The following is a 16,202-nucleotide window of genomic DNA, read 5'->3' on the forward strand; positions in this document are numbered from 1 at the left end:
CTGGCTCCTCCCAGTGGACAGACAGAGAAACGGAGGCAGAGTCGGCCCCCCGGGGGGGATCCCGGAGCCCACGGTCGCCGGGCCCAGGCGCTGCGCCGCGCGGGCTCCGCGTCCTGACGCAGCTGCCCCGGGCCTCTCCGGGGCAGGTGTGGGCTGCTGCAGGTGGGCGACCGCGTTCTGTCCATCAATGGCATCGCCACCGAGGAGGGGACCATGGAGGAAGCCAACCAGCTGCTCCGGGACGCGGCCCTGGCCCGCAAGGTGCTACTGGAGGTGGAGTTCGACGTGGCGGGTGAGCAGGACGATCCCTCCGCCCGCTGCGGCCGGGGGCGGAATTCCCCTTCGGGACCTGGAACCGCACAGAATGCTTCCTCCCCCCTCCCTCCGTCTCCCCCTGTGTGAAATAGCAGCGAGGGTCCCCGACAGCACGTCACCTTCCGCTGCCCAGCCTGGCCGGCGGGCAGTGCTTCACACACGTTTGCTGAGTTGATTGGACTGTCACCCCGCCGCCGTGCTGGCCAGCACACCTTGGGTCTGGGTTCCGGTCCTCACGCTGCTCTGACCAGAGCTGGCCAGCGCCGTGGGCCGTGGGCCCCCACTTGTTGGGGGAACGCACTGGGCAGGAGCAGTGGCTTTCTGGGGTCCCTCCTGACCAGGCCCGTGTGGTCATGGCCGCCCCCCCTTGTCCTTGTGGTTTGCAGAGTCCGTCATTCCCAGCAGTGGGACTTTCCACGTGAAGCTGCCCAAAAGGCGCGGGGTGGAGCTGGGCATCACCATCAGCGGTGAGTTCCCGCCCTGGCCCGGCCAGCGGCCCCGGTACCCGGGGCTGGGGCGGCCCCAGCGGTGGAGCGGCTACCGTTAGTGCCAGCCCTTCCATGCTTGGATGCCCGGATGCTTGAAGCCTCAGCTTCCCCGCTGTGCTGGGGGCGGGGGGGGGGGTCTCCTGGCCTCACCACCTCCCGGGTGAGGGGAACTGGTTTGTCAGGGCCCCACACCCGGGCTAGGCTGGGGTTGCTGTCTCCCTGGGTGCCCTGAGCCAAAGGACGGATAAGAAGACAACAAGGAAAAGGTGAATTCACAAGCTTTCCTGTGAAATGGAGACTGAGGGCGAGCTGTGTCCTCACGTCGAGGACGCCTGAGCCATTGCCCACCCCACCCCACCTCCTCCCCCTCCCCCTCGCTCCCGCCCCTCCAGCCACAGCCGCCTGGAGTACGCCCAGCTCCTCCCTGTCCCGGGGCCTTTGCAACGGCTGCTCCCTTTGTCCTCTCCCCTCCGTCAGAGGTTACCTAGGGGTCTGGAGACAGAACACAGACACACACTCACACACACACCATCATATACACACAAACACCATCATACACACACACAAACATCATACACACACCATCATACACACACAAACACCATCATACACACAAACACGATCATATGCACACGCGCATGTGCACACATGTACCATCATACACACATACACACATCATACACACACCATCATACACATGCAAACACCATCATACACACACACACAAACATCATACACACACCATCATACACACACACCATCATATACACACACACCATCATACACACACACAAACATCATACACACACCATTATACACACACACCATCATATACACACACACACCATCATACACACACACAAACATCATACACACACCATCATACACACACACCATCATATACACACACACCATCATACACACACACAAACATCATACACACACCATCATACACACACAAACACCATCATACACACACACAAACATCATACACACACCATCATACACACACACCATCATATACACACACACCATCATACACACAAACATCATACACACACCATCATACACACACAAACACCATCATACACACACACCATCATATACACACAAACATCATACACCATCATACACACACAAACACCATCACATGCACACACGCGCATGTGCACACATGTACCATCATACACACATACAAACATCATACACACACCATCATACACACGCAAACACCATCATACACACACAAACATCATACACCATCATACACACAAACACCATCACATGCACACACGCACATGTGCACACATATACCATCATACAAACATACACACACCATCATACACACAAACACAATCATATGCGCACACGCATGTGCACACATGTACCATCATACACGCATACAAACATACACACACCATCATATACACACAAACACGATCATATGCACATGTGCATGTGCACACATATACCATCACACACACACAAACATCATCATACACATACCATCATACACACAAACACCATCACATGCACACGTGCATGTGCACACATATACCTTCATACACACACAAACATACACACAAACATCGTCATACACATACAAACACCATACATGCACATGTGCACATGCCACACACACACACACACACACACACACACACACACCTTGGTAAGATATTTGTGCTTTGGCACAGGCCTTTTCGTAAGTATTAGCATCTTCCTTCCCTGTCCGCTCAGCACATGAGGAGCTGCACACAGCACGCGTGGCTAACGCCTGAGCATCCGTAACGCCTCCCCCACGAAACGACCAGCTCCAGAAGGGGGGGCTCTGCCTCTGCCTGGCTGTGCCGTGCCCCCTGTGCCCTCCGTGCCCGGCACACCGCAGGGCTCTCGTGCCGTCAGCCCACCCTCAGCCCTTGCGGGCACAGCTAGGGCAGGGCAGCTAGTGGGCAGCAAGGGCGAAGCTCCCGGGCCAGCCGCCATGGTGGGGCCTGTGTTGCCTAGTCTAGTCTATCCGCAGCCCCCTGCGATGTGGTCACCATCTCCGTTTTTCAGAAGGGAAACTGAGGCACGGGGAGGCAGCCATTTGCTCACTATCCCTAGCCAGGAAGTCCGGGGCCCACGTCCTGACCCCTGGCCTCACGGCCACGCGCCCGAGGGGCCGAGGCGCTTCCAGATCAGGCTCCCTCACGCTCCTTTCCCTCAGCGGCCAGCCGGAAGCGAGGCGACCCCCTGATCATCTCAGATATCAAGAAAGGCAGTGTGGCGCACAGGTAGGTGTGCCCCAAACCGCTGGCGCAGGGCTCGCGGCCTCCACCTGTACAAGTCTCCCCTCCCTGGCCTGTGCACACAGGACTGGCACCCTCGAGCCGGGCGACAAGCTGCTGGCCATCGACAACATCCGCCTGGACCACTGCCCCATGGAGGACGCCATGCAGATCCTGCAGCAGTGCGAGGACGTGGTGAAGCTGAAGGTCCAGAAGGACGAGGACAACTCCGGTGCGTCCCGCCTGCCCCGCCCGGCCTCCCCCGGCCTCCCCCGGCCCCGCCCCGCCCCACGCCCAGGATCAGGAGGAGATCCAATGGATGCAGGCCGGGCCCCTGGCTCGGGCAAGGTCTTGGGGCGTTTGAGCAGCGTCTGGGGTCTCCCCTCACGTCCTAAACCAGCTGGGGCTGGTGGAAGAGGAGCAGCGGGTGGTTGGGTGGGGGCCGCGGACTCCACCCCGCCCCTCGTGGAACAGGGGGCTACGTGGAAACAAATAGGGAAAACCACGGAAGTTGGAGAGGCAAAGGGAGAAGGCGGGAGGGACCCCGTGTCCCGCCGTGGCGGCTCCCAGGGGCAGACTCGCCTTCCTTTCGCTAAAGTGCTAGAAACCCGGTTTCTTGTCACCATCATCTCCTAGTTATTGCGGATGACGCACAAAATCGATCTCGTTGAGCATTTCCCACACCTGTCACCCTAGCTGCTCGGGAGGCTGAGATCTGAGGATCTCGGTTCAAAGCCAGCCCAGGCAGGAAAAGTCTGTGAGACTCTTACCTCCAACCAAGCAGTAAAAAGTTGGAAGTGGAGGTGTGGCCCAAGTGGTAGAGTTCCAACCCTGCGGAGCAGAAGAAGCTCAGGGCTAGCGCCCAGGCCCCGAGTCTCTACATTTCTTTTTTTTTGGGGGGGGGAGGGAGGGTGTCCTTTTTCTTCGCTTAACGGCATCCCTGGGCCCCTGGGGTTGTGCCACGCGGAGCAGCCCTGGCGGGAGCAAGTAGTGGCTGCGTACAGATGGGCTGAATGAGTGCCAAGGCTCCAGCGCCCCACCGTGCGAGCTGGAGCTCCTTCCTCCACCGCCCTCCCTCACCGCCGTCCCCTGGCCGTCCCCTCACAGATGACCAGGAGGGCTCCGGCGCCGTCAGCTACACGGTGGAGCTGAAACGCTATGGCGGCCCCCTGGGCATCACCATCTCCGGCACCGAGGAGCCTTTCGACCCCATTGTCATTTCTGGCCTCACCAAACGTGGCCTGGCTGAGAGGTAAGCTGGGTCTCCGTGGGGACGGGGGGTGGTCTGCAACCCCCCCCCCCCCGCCCTCCAACCAGACGAGGGCTTTGGGACCAGCTGGCTTCTGACTTCTGTTCCACGTCCATGCTGAGTGACACTGAGCACGCCCCTTGCCCTCTCTGAGCACCAACTCCCCATCTAGACAATGAAAACGTCAGTCCAGCCTCCCAGGGGAAGGGACCAGCCAGGCAGAGGGCGGTGGCGGGGGGGAGGGGGGAGCCCCAGCAGACCTGGCCCAGGAAAGTGCTGGGCCACTCCATTCCCTGCTAAAACGAGCTTCAGCACAGTCTTGCTGTGCTGCTGTGTTCTTGAACTGGGGCGTGGAGGTGGTAACGGCTTATCACTATGGGGACCCACACAGATGGGGAAACCGAGGCCTTGGGGACTTCTTGCTACCCTTCTCCGAGGAAGCGCCCCGAAGCTGTGGCACGGGGGGCTGTACGCAGGGGGGGTCCCCACCGTCCCAGAGTGGCCTCAGATGGGGGAGTCTCGGCTTTCCCCTGGCAGGGAGGGGTTAGTGAGCTTCGGGGCAGGGAGGCCCCGGCCGCTTCCTGGAGGAGCCAGCGTGCGTGCGTGCGTTCTGGCGGGGCGGCGGTGGAGGGTTGGCCGCATCTGGGCTCTGCAGGATGGCCCGGCCTGGCGCGCCCCCTGCTGGACTCCGGGCAGATTGCGCCGGCCGTGGGGCCCGTCCCCTCCCTGAGGTGGGGTGAGCTGGGGCAGGTATGCACCCGGGGCACGGGCTGGGCGTGGACAGGCAGGCGGTCCGTCCTGGCCAGGACAAGGCCCAGCGCCGTCCAGCTGCAAGGCACGGTGTCAGCTTCTAGTAGCTGCAGCCTAAAAGCACAAGGCAACCGAATGAGACGGGAATGTAACGGATGCAAAACCGTTAACAAAGTGTCCCAGCTGTTCCTTCACGCCGCAGCCGCCCCATGGGTATGGACTTTAGATTTTCTGCTAACCTTGGTTGGGACCGGTCAGTAACCCCTTCCCGAAAGTGTCACCCCACACCCCCCCCCCCCAGAGCACGGGCAGGGCCAGGGCTCCGCCCTCTGGAGCCCCCACCAGGAGGTGCTCAGTTCCTCGAGCAGTTCTAGCTCCCTGACCCCAGCCCTCCCCCAGCGACAGGTGCCACCCCACCCCTGCCAAAGCCTCTTTCCCCGCCGCAGCCCAGCCCCGGTGCCGTGGCCCCTCCCCCCCAGAGACCACTGAACGGGGGGTGGGGCGGCTTCTGCATTTGTAGAAAGCTGCTGGGCACGAGGGATGCCTGCTGTATCCGCCCTCCACGAGGCTGACTGGGCCGTGGGGCTTGGGATCGTTCTCCAGGGAGAGAAACTGAGGCTCAGGACCACGTATTCATCCCTCGATTAGTGTTAGTGATCACCGCCCCCCGCCCCCTTCTTACAGAAGAAGCGGAGACTGCCCAGGACCCCATGCTTAGTGCTTGGCAGCTAGTATGGGGACTTGTGTCGTGCTCAGAGCTCATGCTGGACAGTCCCGTTGTCAGCGAATGGGACTCTCAGTGGTCGGGGACGGCGCCTCTTTTCTCTGTCTTCTCTGTTGTAGCTGGAGGCCAGCCAGGCCTGGACCCCGGGGGCCCCCATGCGCTCACTCCCCCCATGCCCTCTGTCCGCTCCTCAGGACGGGCGCCATCCACGTGGGAGACCGCATCCTAGCCATCAACAGCGTGAGCCTCAAGGGCCGGCCCCTGAGCGAGGCCATCCACCTCCTGCAGATGGCCGGCGAGACCGTCACCCTGAAGATCAAGAAGCAGCCAGACCGTGAGCCCCGCCCCGGCCCTGGGGGCCGCCCCACCTGGCCGCGCCACCCCTCTGGGCCTGCCCCGTCCTCGGGGCCAGGTGGCACTGCGCCCCGGCCTCTGGGAGCGGGGAGAGGGGAGGATGGCTCAGACAGCTGAGCAGGAAGCTGCAGGAGGAGAGCGAGGGGCCGCGCAGCTGCTGTTCCCACACTTGTCCTTGACTGCGCACGCCTCGGTGGCCCCCGGATATGGAGGAGTCTCGGGCTTAGGGTCTTCCTCCTAACCTGGGTGCCACTAGCGCTCACTATGTGGCCTTCTGGAAGTGGCTCAGCTCCCTGAGCCTCAGTTCCCCCCCCCCCATGAAACAGCTTTGCCCACTGGCCCGCCCCACCCCCACGCAGCAGCCCTGGGAACTCCCAACCACCCTCGAGGGGGAAACGGGCTGACGTGTGCCCAGCGCCCGTGTGTCTGAGGGCAGAGGCGATGGCCCTTCTCCTCCTAGGTGCCCCCTCGCCCCGCAAGTCAGGCAGTCTCGGCCAGGCCAGCGATGGGGGCGAGGACGTGCCGGAGCCCCTCAACGCGGGCTCGCTGGCCGCCCGCTACTCACCCGCCGTGCCCAGCGCCGACAGCGCCGTGGACTCCTGGGCAGCTGGGCCGCGGAGGGCGGCTTCGGGGGGCCAGGTAACACCAGGCCCCTGGACAGGCCTTTGTAGGGGCCACTCCTTCACCCCCGCCCCCCCTCTTCTCCAGGTCTACTCTCCAGGGTACAGACCTGACTAGACCCCAGCCCCCATTCCGGGCCCCTGGCCCCGAGCAGGGACCGGAGCCCGTTCGCGTCCGGTTCCTTCCCCACGAGCTTGAGCACCCAGCCGGTTCCCTTGGCCGCGTCCCTGTGTCTGGACGCAGCAGGTGCTCAGTAGTGCACGCTGCACCCGCTTGAAGACGGGAAGGCAGACGGTGCCCCTGGCGACACGCCCTGGCCGTGCCCCTCTGCCCCTGCGCCCCCACCCCTGCGCGCCCCCTCTGCCCCTGGGCATGGAGGCCTTGTGACCCATGGTTGAGCCCCTGGGACCCCCCCCCCCCCAACTCTCTACTCCAACAGCAAGGCCGGCTCTCATAGAGGCCTCTGCCTCCAGTTCTAGATGGTTCTCAGCAGCAGGACAGGGCCTCCCCTCCTGGCTGTGTCTCCTGGAGCCCCACCATGTGCTTTCTGTGAGACGGCCAGAGAGCGGGGCGGGGGGCGGGGGGGGGCAGGGGAGCCCCACATGCACCCAGAGCAGCGGCTGCTGGCCGGGTCACTTGGGGCGGCCAGGCACGAGGCAGGTGGGGAGGGAGGGGAGGACGGGCGCCATGGACAAGGCCTGCTCTCCCCTCCCGCCCCCCGCCAGGCTCCCACACCCCACAGGCAGCCGTCCGGGCTGGGATCCCTCAGGACTGGCGGCCTAGCAGGCTGAGGAGCCCCCCACCCATCGAGCCCCGCAGGGCCAGCTACCCCCCGGCCCCCCATGAGTTCCCCGAAGAGGAGGAGGAGGAGGAGGAGGAGGAGGAGGATGGGGACTGGAATCCCCCCATGAGGTCCGTAGCGGGGACGCCATGAGGGAGGGGAGCTGTGCTCAGGCCAGGGAGGTGGGGAGGGGGGCAGGGCCGGACAGCAGAGCAGGGGGAAAGCCCAGGAGGGGGGAGGGGTGGCGGGAAAGGCCGGAAGGGCCGAGAGGGGAGGCGGGCGATGGGCGGGCTCCCGTGCTCGGAAGCCGTGGTGGACGGGGACTCACCCCCACGCCCGGCCTCAGCCCTGGCCGGGCTCTGCCTCGGGCCCCTCGACTTCGGGCGTGTGGCCTGTGGGATGGGAAGGGGCCGGGCTTGGTGGAAGAGGCCACTGGCAAACCAGCGTGCCACGCGCCAGTGGGGCTTTGCACGTGACTGTGTGAGCGTGCAAGGCCACGGAACCTGCTGCTGTTGCAATACTGTGGCTGACCCCTCCCCGGCCCGGCCCGCCGTCTGTCCCCTCCATCTGTCCGCGTCCTGACTGGCTCGAGCCCCCCGCCCTGTCCTGCAGGGCCCCGTGCCTGGGTGGGCCCAGGGTGTGTCCTCGGGGCTGCTCCACGGACCTCCTCTGTCTTTCTGTCCATCTCTCTGTGGGTCTGTCTCTCTCCCCAGGCGTCCTGGGTCAGCGTTCTCCACCCCGTCTCTGTTCTAATTGGTCACCAACACTCCTGGTCACCCCTAACGGCATCCCTCCCATTCCGTGTCACCAACCACTGCCCTGGGGCCCCGGCACTGCCACCAAGGACGCCCGCCCGCCCGCCCGCCTGCCCACCCCGTGGCCCCATGAGCCAGCCCTGAAGACTGACGCCCAGCCCGCAGCCCACCGGCCAGCCCGGAGCTGATGCTGTGGTTCCTACGTTACAGCCCGGGCCCTGGCCCTGCCCGAGACGAGGGGCTCTGGAGAGTGCTCGGGGAGGCGCTGGAAGACCTGGAGTCCTGCGGCCAGTCGGAGCTGCTGAGGGGCCTGGAGGTACGGGGGCGGGGCCTGGACATCTGGGGGCGGGGCCTGGAGGTACAGGGGCGGGGCCTGGAGGTACGGGGGCGGGGCCTGGAGGTATTGGGGTGGGCGGCCGGGGCAGTGTGTCTGGGTACACTGGGCGGTGGCCACCTGTGTGTGCGGGCTCCCACCTAGGTACCAGGTGTAAAGAGGCCTAACACAGCTGTAGTGAGTGTGAGCAGGCGTGTGACCGCACCGAGGGTGTGGCCAGCATTGTCTGTAGGGGGCTCAGATCCGCATTCCATTTTTCTTGTCTTGCCTTGTTTGGTACTGGGGATGGAACCAGGACGGCACTTGCCAGGCAAGCAGTTTGTCACTGACCTACATCCCAGCCCCTTAGGACTGGGGGCTATCATTTAGCTTTTATGCTCAGGGCTGGAGCTCCATCACTTGAGCCACACTTCTACTTCAAATCCTATATTCTGGGGGCCTATTTTGATGGTTGAGATGGTCAATTGAAAGTCTCACGGACTTTCCTGCCCCAGGCTGACTTCCAAGCAGGATCCTCAGATCTCAGTTTCCTAGGTCTCTAGGAAGGCAGGCCCGAGTCGCAGGCTCCTGGCCATCATTATTTCTTTTTCCATCGAAGGCTGACGCGATTCCTGCCGCGAATGTGGGTTTGGCAGGGTCTCCTTTCGGAGGACTCTTTGGGACTTTGCACAGGCTGTGCCCTCTGCCACAGAGGCTTCCCTCCTGTCTCTTCACACCGTTCTGGACTCTTCCTTCTTCTGTCCAGCTCACCATTTTCTTATTTGTGCTTATGAATAGCAAGAGCACGGGGGTTAGGAGCCCTGGCTTTGCAGCAAGACTCTGGGTTCAAATCTTGCCCGGCTTGTGTGTAAGGTGGGGCGGAGGAGAAAATGAGCTCAGCGTGGACGCTGACCGGCTGATGGCGCAGCGGGAAGCACCTGAGCCGCGGGCCCGTCCCCTCCCACAGGCCTCCATCATGACGGGCACCGTGCCCAGTGCGGCTCTGGAGGGCAGGCCGCGTCCCCGGCCCTGGCCCAGGGCCCGGGAGGTGCGAGAGTCCCGCGAAGACCTGCAGGAGTTGCTGCTGCCAACACCCTTGGAGATGCACAAGGTGGGCATAGGAATCTTCTTGTCTGTGCCAGTCCGGGGGCTCGAACTCAGGGCCTGGGTGCCGTCCCTGCGCTTTTTTGTTGTGGTGGTGGTTGTCTAGCACTCCACCGCTTGAGCCGCAGCTCCGCGTTCAGTAGTTAATTGCAAGAGTCTCGTGGACTCTGCCCGGGCTGGCTCTGAACTGGGGGACAACCACACGTCAGTTTAGCTCACATCTTGCCACCCCTCCCGGGGGGCCGGAAGCTGGCACCTCCTGCCACCTGGGGTCACTGTGTGGGAACCACAGCGACAGGAGACCCCTGCGGCTGCGGCTGCCCCTAGCCGGTGGGGGGAGCCGGCTCTGTCCCTGAGCACGGGGGGGGGGGGGGGGTATCTGGGGTGCGGACGCCCCGGGGCTCTCAGACGCAGCAGGGCACCGAGCGAGCGGGGAGCGAGGCCTCCAAGGCCCCAGCGGCGCCCGCGTGCTGAGGCCCGGGGGTCGGGGTGCGCGGTGGCCCGGCCCTGGCCCCCAGGGGCGCCGAATGCCAGCCCGAGGGGTTAGGCTGCAGCGGGCGGAGCTCCAGGGCCGCGTCCCCTCGCGCCCCCAGGTGACGCTGCGCAAGGACCCGGCGCGGAGCGACTTCGGGTTCAGCGTCTCGGACGGCCTCCTGGAGAAGGGCGTGTACGTGCACACGGTCCGCGCCGACGGGCCGGCCCAGCGCGGGGGCCTGCGGCCCTTCGACCGGCTCCTGCAGGTACGGGGGTGGGGGGGGGGCGCCGACGGGGACCAGGCCCGGCCCCGCTTGTGAAAAGGGGGAAGGGCGCGTGGGAGCGATGCCCGGCACCCACGCCGCGGCCTGCGGCACGGGGGCATCAAAACCGCGCGCCCACGCGGGCCCCTCCTGGGAAGGGAGAAGGGAAACTCACTCGGTACGTGCTCATTCACTTTCCGGCAGCACTGGGGATTGAACTCAGGGCCTCGCCACAGCTAAGCCGCGCCCCTTTCCCAAGGTAGGGTCTGTTTAGCCCCGGCAAGCCTGGATTGAGCTGCTGCTGCTTCTGCTGGCTTCCCTGTGCGGCTCGGGTGTCTGCCGTTTGTTGAGGTGGCGTCTCCTGAGCTTCTCTGTCTGAAGAGCAGCCCCGCCCTCGCCTGGGGGCAACACCCGGCCCTTCCTCCTCACCCTGCCGGCTAGAGGGCCTAGAACCAGTCATGTGACCTGCCCAACTTCCACAAGGGAGCCTAGGCCACCCTGGACCCCCCGGGGACCCCCGGGGACCCCCCAGGACCGCCTCAGACCACCCTTGCCCCCTGCCTTAGCTGTTTATGTTCCTTTACTCTGGTTTCAGCCATTTTTATTTTCAGCCTACTTCTATTTTCTCTAGATTGATGAGCCTTTTTCAATTTACATTTGTTCTTGAAAGGAAATTGTTTATCTCAAGAATGAAAAGCCATGGGCTGGGGATACGGCCTAGTGGCAAGAGTGCTTGCCTCGTATACATGAGGCCCTGGGTTCGATTCCCCAGCACCACATATACAGAAAATGGCCAGAAGGGGCGCTGTGGCTCAAGTGGCAGAGTGCTAGCCTTGAGCAAAAGGAAGCCAGGGACAGTGCTCAGGCCCTGAGTCCAAGCCCCAGGACTGACTGGCCAAAAAAAAAAAAAAGAATATCTATACAAAAGAGAGAAGCAAAGTTAGAGGGGCCCGACCCGAAAGGTATGCAGGGATCTCCCTAGAACTTTCTCCAGAAGAACTGAGAGCTAATGAAAAGCAATTCCTCAGGGCGCCCTAGCACTGACCCTGGTATCAAGGCTGGGGCAGGTCCATACAATCCCCACCTTCTTCAGCTGCTCAACCGGTCCCTGCTCTGTCCCCTGCTTGTGTCCCTTGCAGGTCAACCATGTTCGCACACGGGACTTTGACTGCTGCCTGGCAGTGCCGCTCCTAGCCGAGGCCGGCGACATCCTAGAACTGGTCATCAGCCGCAACCCACTGGCCCAGAGCCGCCGGACTCCCCGTGTACCAGGCCCCAGCGGCCCCCAGATGCTCTGAAGGCCTTTGGGGTCGCCGTCCCATGGCTGGGCTGCGGAAGTGGGCCCCCCCTCGGGCCATCTGTGCGTCGGGAGGTTCTGAGCCGGGGTTGGGCCTCGGTCTCTGCTCTCGGTTCTGTGGTCACTGGGGGCCCGGGCAGCAAGGTCCCGGCCCCAACTGGAGCTCCATCTGGGTCCTCACGAAGTTAGGTCTCTAGACGCTCAGAGAAGCCCACTCCACAGGGGCTGGGATGGCTGCACAGCCAGGGAGAAAGGGGTGGGGGAAGCAGGAGGGGCTCCCCAGGTCCTGCAGGGGTGCAAGCGCCCTGTCAGGAGAGGCAAACAAGAAAAGCGGAGGCCTTACCCGAGTCAGGGACCGAGGCTCAGGCAAGCAGGCAATGTGTACCAGGGCTCATGTGTCAGTTTCCAGATGGGCAGAAGCCCAGGAAGGAGCCAGCCCTTGCCTTGCTTCTGAATCCTTACGTTCGGGCCGGTTGGTATGAGGACCTCGAATTCTGTGTCTCTACTCAGGAGGCCCCGCGCTGGGTGTCTGGTGTCCCGGCCACTGAAGGTCAGTGACTCGTCCACGTTAGCTCTGTGGGCCGCAGAGCGGGCCCAGTGTCAGCAGGGGCTGTTGGGCATCCTGTGCCCCTTGTGGCATTTGGGGACAAAGGGCCCAGGAAGTATGGTTCACCTGCCACTCCCAACCAAGGAACCTGGGAACAGGCGGTGGAGGGGCGGGGGGTGCCTGGCGAAGTCCCAGGAAGAGAGAAGCTGGGGTAGAGACGGGAAGGGGGGCGGGCTGGAGGAAAGGAAGGATTGCTCTTTCTCAAGCCCAACAGACGGCCTCCAATGTCCTGGGGCCGAGCAGTCTCTTGAAACCTGCAAGCAGCAGCAGCCCTAGGCACCATTTCCATCTCGCGAGGGGCCAGGCCTGGTCTGGGCCAGGGACCTGGAGGATGTCAGCCTGGCTGTTTCCCTCCCGTGGGCTGAGAAGTGGGTTTCAAACCAGGGTCCTCTCCTCCCACCCCATCCTGATCCATTCCTGGGGCTCACAGAGGCCAGCTTCTGCTCCAGCCCCGGCTCCGCGCTGGCTGACCCTCGGCGGCTCTGGCTCCCCTCGGAAGTCAGGCGGACGGTGCGCAGGTGCAGGCCATCTCCGTCTGTGCTTCCCCGCGCCGCGCCCTCAGAGCTGCTCAGACGCGTCTGGGCGGCCCTGAGCCCCTGTAGTCCCCCCCACCCTCCCCACCCCCCAACGCGGGGGCATCGAGCAAAAGCTCGGAGCTCTGCTTTGAAGGCCGAGGATGGCGGAGAAGGCTCCGGGTTGCCAGTAGCCACACGCCGCGTGACCCTGGGCGGGCCTCTCAGCCTTTCGGGGGGCTGTTACGTGACATGGCTGGACCCGACACTCTCAGGGCCTCTCCCCTTAGGAAAGCCACACTCGACTCCATGACTCCGGGCCTCCAGGCACGAGAAAGCACATCCAGGCTGGTCATCCTCAGGCCGAGGCCTCCGCCATTCCCCCACACATATGCAACGGGGCCTCCTCATATGCAATATCCCCCTGGCTTCTCACAGGTGTCCGTGCAGACCCCACCCGCCCGCCCGAGTCCTGCCTGCCTATGCACTGCGGGTGACACTCCCCCCAAAGCTGTATTTTTCTCTGGCCGAGAGCCTATTCTGTGTAAATTATTTTTCTACGGAGAGTTCTTAAGGCTCTTTGGAAGCACAAGCCAGCAGGCTGCACCGCAAAAGCTGCCTAGGGTCTGTTTGGGGCCCACGTGTAACTTTGTCCTGCCGGTACTGCAGTTGGGGGGGGGCCACGGGGGGGCGATTACTGTTGGGATCAATTTTTAATAAATATTGAAATGCACTTAAGTCTTTCCCTTGAATTCATGGGCTTACAAGGGTCAGTTGTGTGTCAATCTCGTGCCATCTCACGTGCTTTCTGGATCATTCATCCACTCAGAACCTCTGCCATGTCAGGTACCGGTGGCTCACGCCCGTCAGTCATCCTAGCTGCTCCGCAGGCTGAGTGAGATCTGAGGATCACAGTTCAGAGCCAGCCCAGGCAGGAAAGCCAGTGAGATTCCCATCTCCAATTAACCAGAAACAGAAACAAGAACAAAACCAGCCAGACGTGGAGCTGCGATTCAAGCGATGGAGGACTCGCCTTGAGCAGAGCAGCTCAGGGACAGTGCTCAGGCCCTCAGTCGCCCGGGCACGCACACCAGGCCCTCTACCATTTATTTGGCCACAGGTGGTTGAGATAGAGCGCATAGTCTAGTTAAGTCAGTAAGCTAGTAAGCAGCCCAAAGGATTTACCTCAGGAAGGTAGCTTAGATTTTAGTCTACATAGGCATGAGGGCATGAGTCACCCGTGCCTGGCAAAAGATCTGGTGTGTGTGTGTTTGTGCACGCACGCGCACAGGCACGGGTCCTGGGCTTGAATTCAAGGCTGCCATGCTGTCCCTGAGCGGTCTTTGGCCAAAGCGCTGTACTGCTTGAGCTACAGCTCCACTTCCAGCTTTCTAGTGCTTGCTTAACTGGAGATGAGTCTCCTGGAGGGCTGGGAATGTGGCTTAGCAGTACAGTACTTGTCTTGCATGCATAAAGCCCCGGGTTCGATTCCTCAGCACCACGTATATAGAAAAAGCTGGAAGTGGCGCTGTGGCTCAAGTGGCAGAGTGCTAGCCTTGAGCAGAAAGAAGCCAGGGACAGTGCTCAGGCTCTGAGTCCAAGGCCCAGGATGGCAAAAAGAAAGAAAGAAAAAAAAAAGTCTCATGGACTTTCCTGCCCAGGCTGGCTTTGAACTGCGATCCTCAGGTCTCAGCCTCCTGAGTGGCTAGGATGACAGGCGTGCGCCGTGGGCATGCAGGTGCTGAACTTTTTTTTTTTTTTTTTTTTTTTCTTTTTTTTTTTGGCCAGTCCTGGGCCTTGGACTCAGGGCCTGAGCACTGTCCCTGGCTTCTTCCCGCTCAAGGCTAGCACTCTGCCTCTTGAGCCACAGCGCCGCTTCTGGCCGTTTTCTGTATATGTGGTGCTGGGGAATCGAACCTAGGGCCTCGTGTATCCGAGGCAGGCATTCTTGCCACTAGGCTATATCCCCAGCCCAGGTGCTGAACTTTTTGAACACCAACCCAGCACTGCTTCCCACACGACAAGGTTGCAATCCAAATGTGGGAGTAACCCAGAATATTCTATAAAATGTCCTTCAGGCTGTGTGCATTATGAGAAGTCCTAGCCCGGAGGTATCTCATGATATGCAAATATTCCCAGCCCTGAAGCCCCTCTGCCGGTGAGCCGGCCCAGAGCCTGTTTCTTCCTCTCAGGAGCAGGGCGAACACCTGTTAGAAACTGCAAAGTATTTGCCAAATACACCACACGTATTGGATTTTAAAAAGGAAATGTTTATTGTCATGTTATAAGGTGATTACAAACTCCTCTAAAAAAAGCAAAGATGAATTTAAAATATTGATATACATATTTATCTAAAAAGCAAAAGAGGAAAAAAAACCCTGCAAAATACAGGGATCCATATCATAAAACATTTATACACGAAAGCTTGTTTACTGCGAGACTGAGTCACACGCCAGGGTCTTGCTCAGATACAAATGTTCCTCCTCTCGTTGGTTGATTTCGGTTTTTTTGGTTTTTATTTTTTACAAAAGTTTAAAACACCTTAAAAATATTTTGAAGTTTTTAAAAAAAATGTCCTGATGAACCAGACATATTTCTGGAAGGAGGCAAAACCCATGTTCTTGGCTTTTTCTTGTGCTAAATACAGTCACAGTTGTTAGGGATTGGAAAGATTAATTGGGTAAAAAAAAATAATAATAATGGAGCAACCATCTCAGATTGAAGCCAGACAGATGACGAGATGCCCCGTGCCACCCTGGGGCACACCTGCGGTGCCGCCCAGAGAACAAGGGCAGCCAGGAGGAGGGGGGAGGGGGGCCTCGCTCCCTTCTGCTCCCCGGGCTCAGTCTTGTGGCTTCGCACTGGATGGGGGTTCGCAGACAGAGGTATTTACAGCACCCACATCACGGGTCTGAGGGCCGGTAAGACCTTGAGGGGCTTTTGCTCTGGGGTGCCTTTCCTGGCTTGTCTGTGTCTTGGGGAGCAGTGGGGGCCGCGGCCCTTGGCCCGGCTGCCCAGAGCATGTCCGGTGGAGAGCTGCAGTGCGGGCGAGGCTGGCGCTTCCACAGAAGATCCGGGTGAGGCAGCGGGCTCCCCCTGCTCGCTCCTGGGGCGGGGGGTGGGCCGGGGCTACTGTCCTGCTGTGCAGGGGTCTCGGTCTCCCCACCGGGGGGGGGGGGGGTGGTCGGGGCTCACCTCTCCTCCAGGCCGGGTGGGGGGGGTGTTTCCGGGGGTGGAGGGCAGCCCTGGCCACGCCCGCCTCGCCGCTCACACCCTGGAGACGGCACAGCTGGCAGGCAAACCCCCTGCCTGGCCCGAGGGCCCG

The 16,202-nt window shown here is 61.5% G+C and overlaps 1 protein-coding gene across 1 annotated transcript in view; it reads left to right on the forward strand.

Moving 5' to 3' along the window:
* The window catches only part of Grip2 (glutamate receptor interacting protein 2), a 58,781-nt gene extending 45,004 nt beyond the window's left edge, over nucleotides 1–13,777 (forward strand). The window contains 13 exon segments of the mRNA XM_048356322.1: nucleotides 147–292; nucleotides 702–782; nucleotides 3,013–3,079; nucleotides 3,160–3,305; nucleotides 4,181–4,325; nucleotides 5,991–6,130; nucleotides 6,611–6,751; nucleotides 6,754–6,789; nucleotides 7,497–7,683; nucleotides 8,518–8,623; nucleotides 9,588–9,731; nucleotides 10,318–10,464; nucleotides 11,601–13,777. Coding sequence (XP_048212279.1) covers nucleotides 147–292; nucleotides 702–782; nucleotides 3,013–3,079; nucleotides 3,160–3,305; nucleotides 4,181–4,325; nucleotides 5,991–6,130; nucleotides 6,611–6,751; nucleotides 6,754–6,789; nucleotides 7,497–7,683; nucleotides 8,518–8,623; nucleotides 9,588–9,731; nucleotides 10,318–10,464; nucleotides 11,601–11,759 — 1,645 coding nt within the window. The 3' untranslated portion in view covers nucleotides 11,760–13,777.
* The last annotated feature ends 2,425 nt before the right edge of the window (nucleotides 13,778–16,202 follow it).

This window comes from Perognathus longimembris, chromosome 10 (genome assembly GCF_023159225.1).
Source record: "Perognathus longimembris pacificus isolate PPM17 chromosome 10, ASM2315922v1, whole genome shotgun sequence".
Taxonomy (NCBI): domain Eukaryota; kingdom Metazoa; phylum Chordata; class Mammalia; order Rodentia; family Heteromyidae; genus Perognathus; species Perognathus longimembris.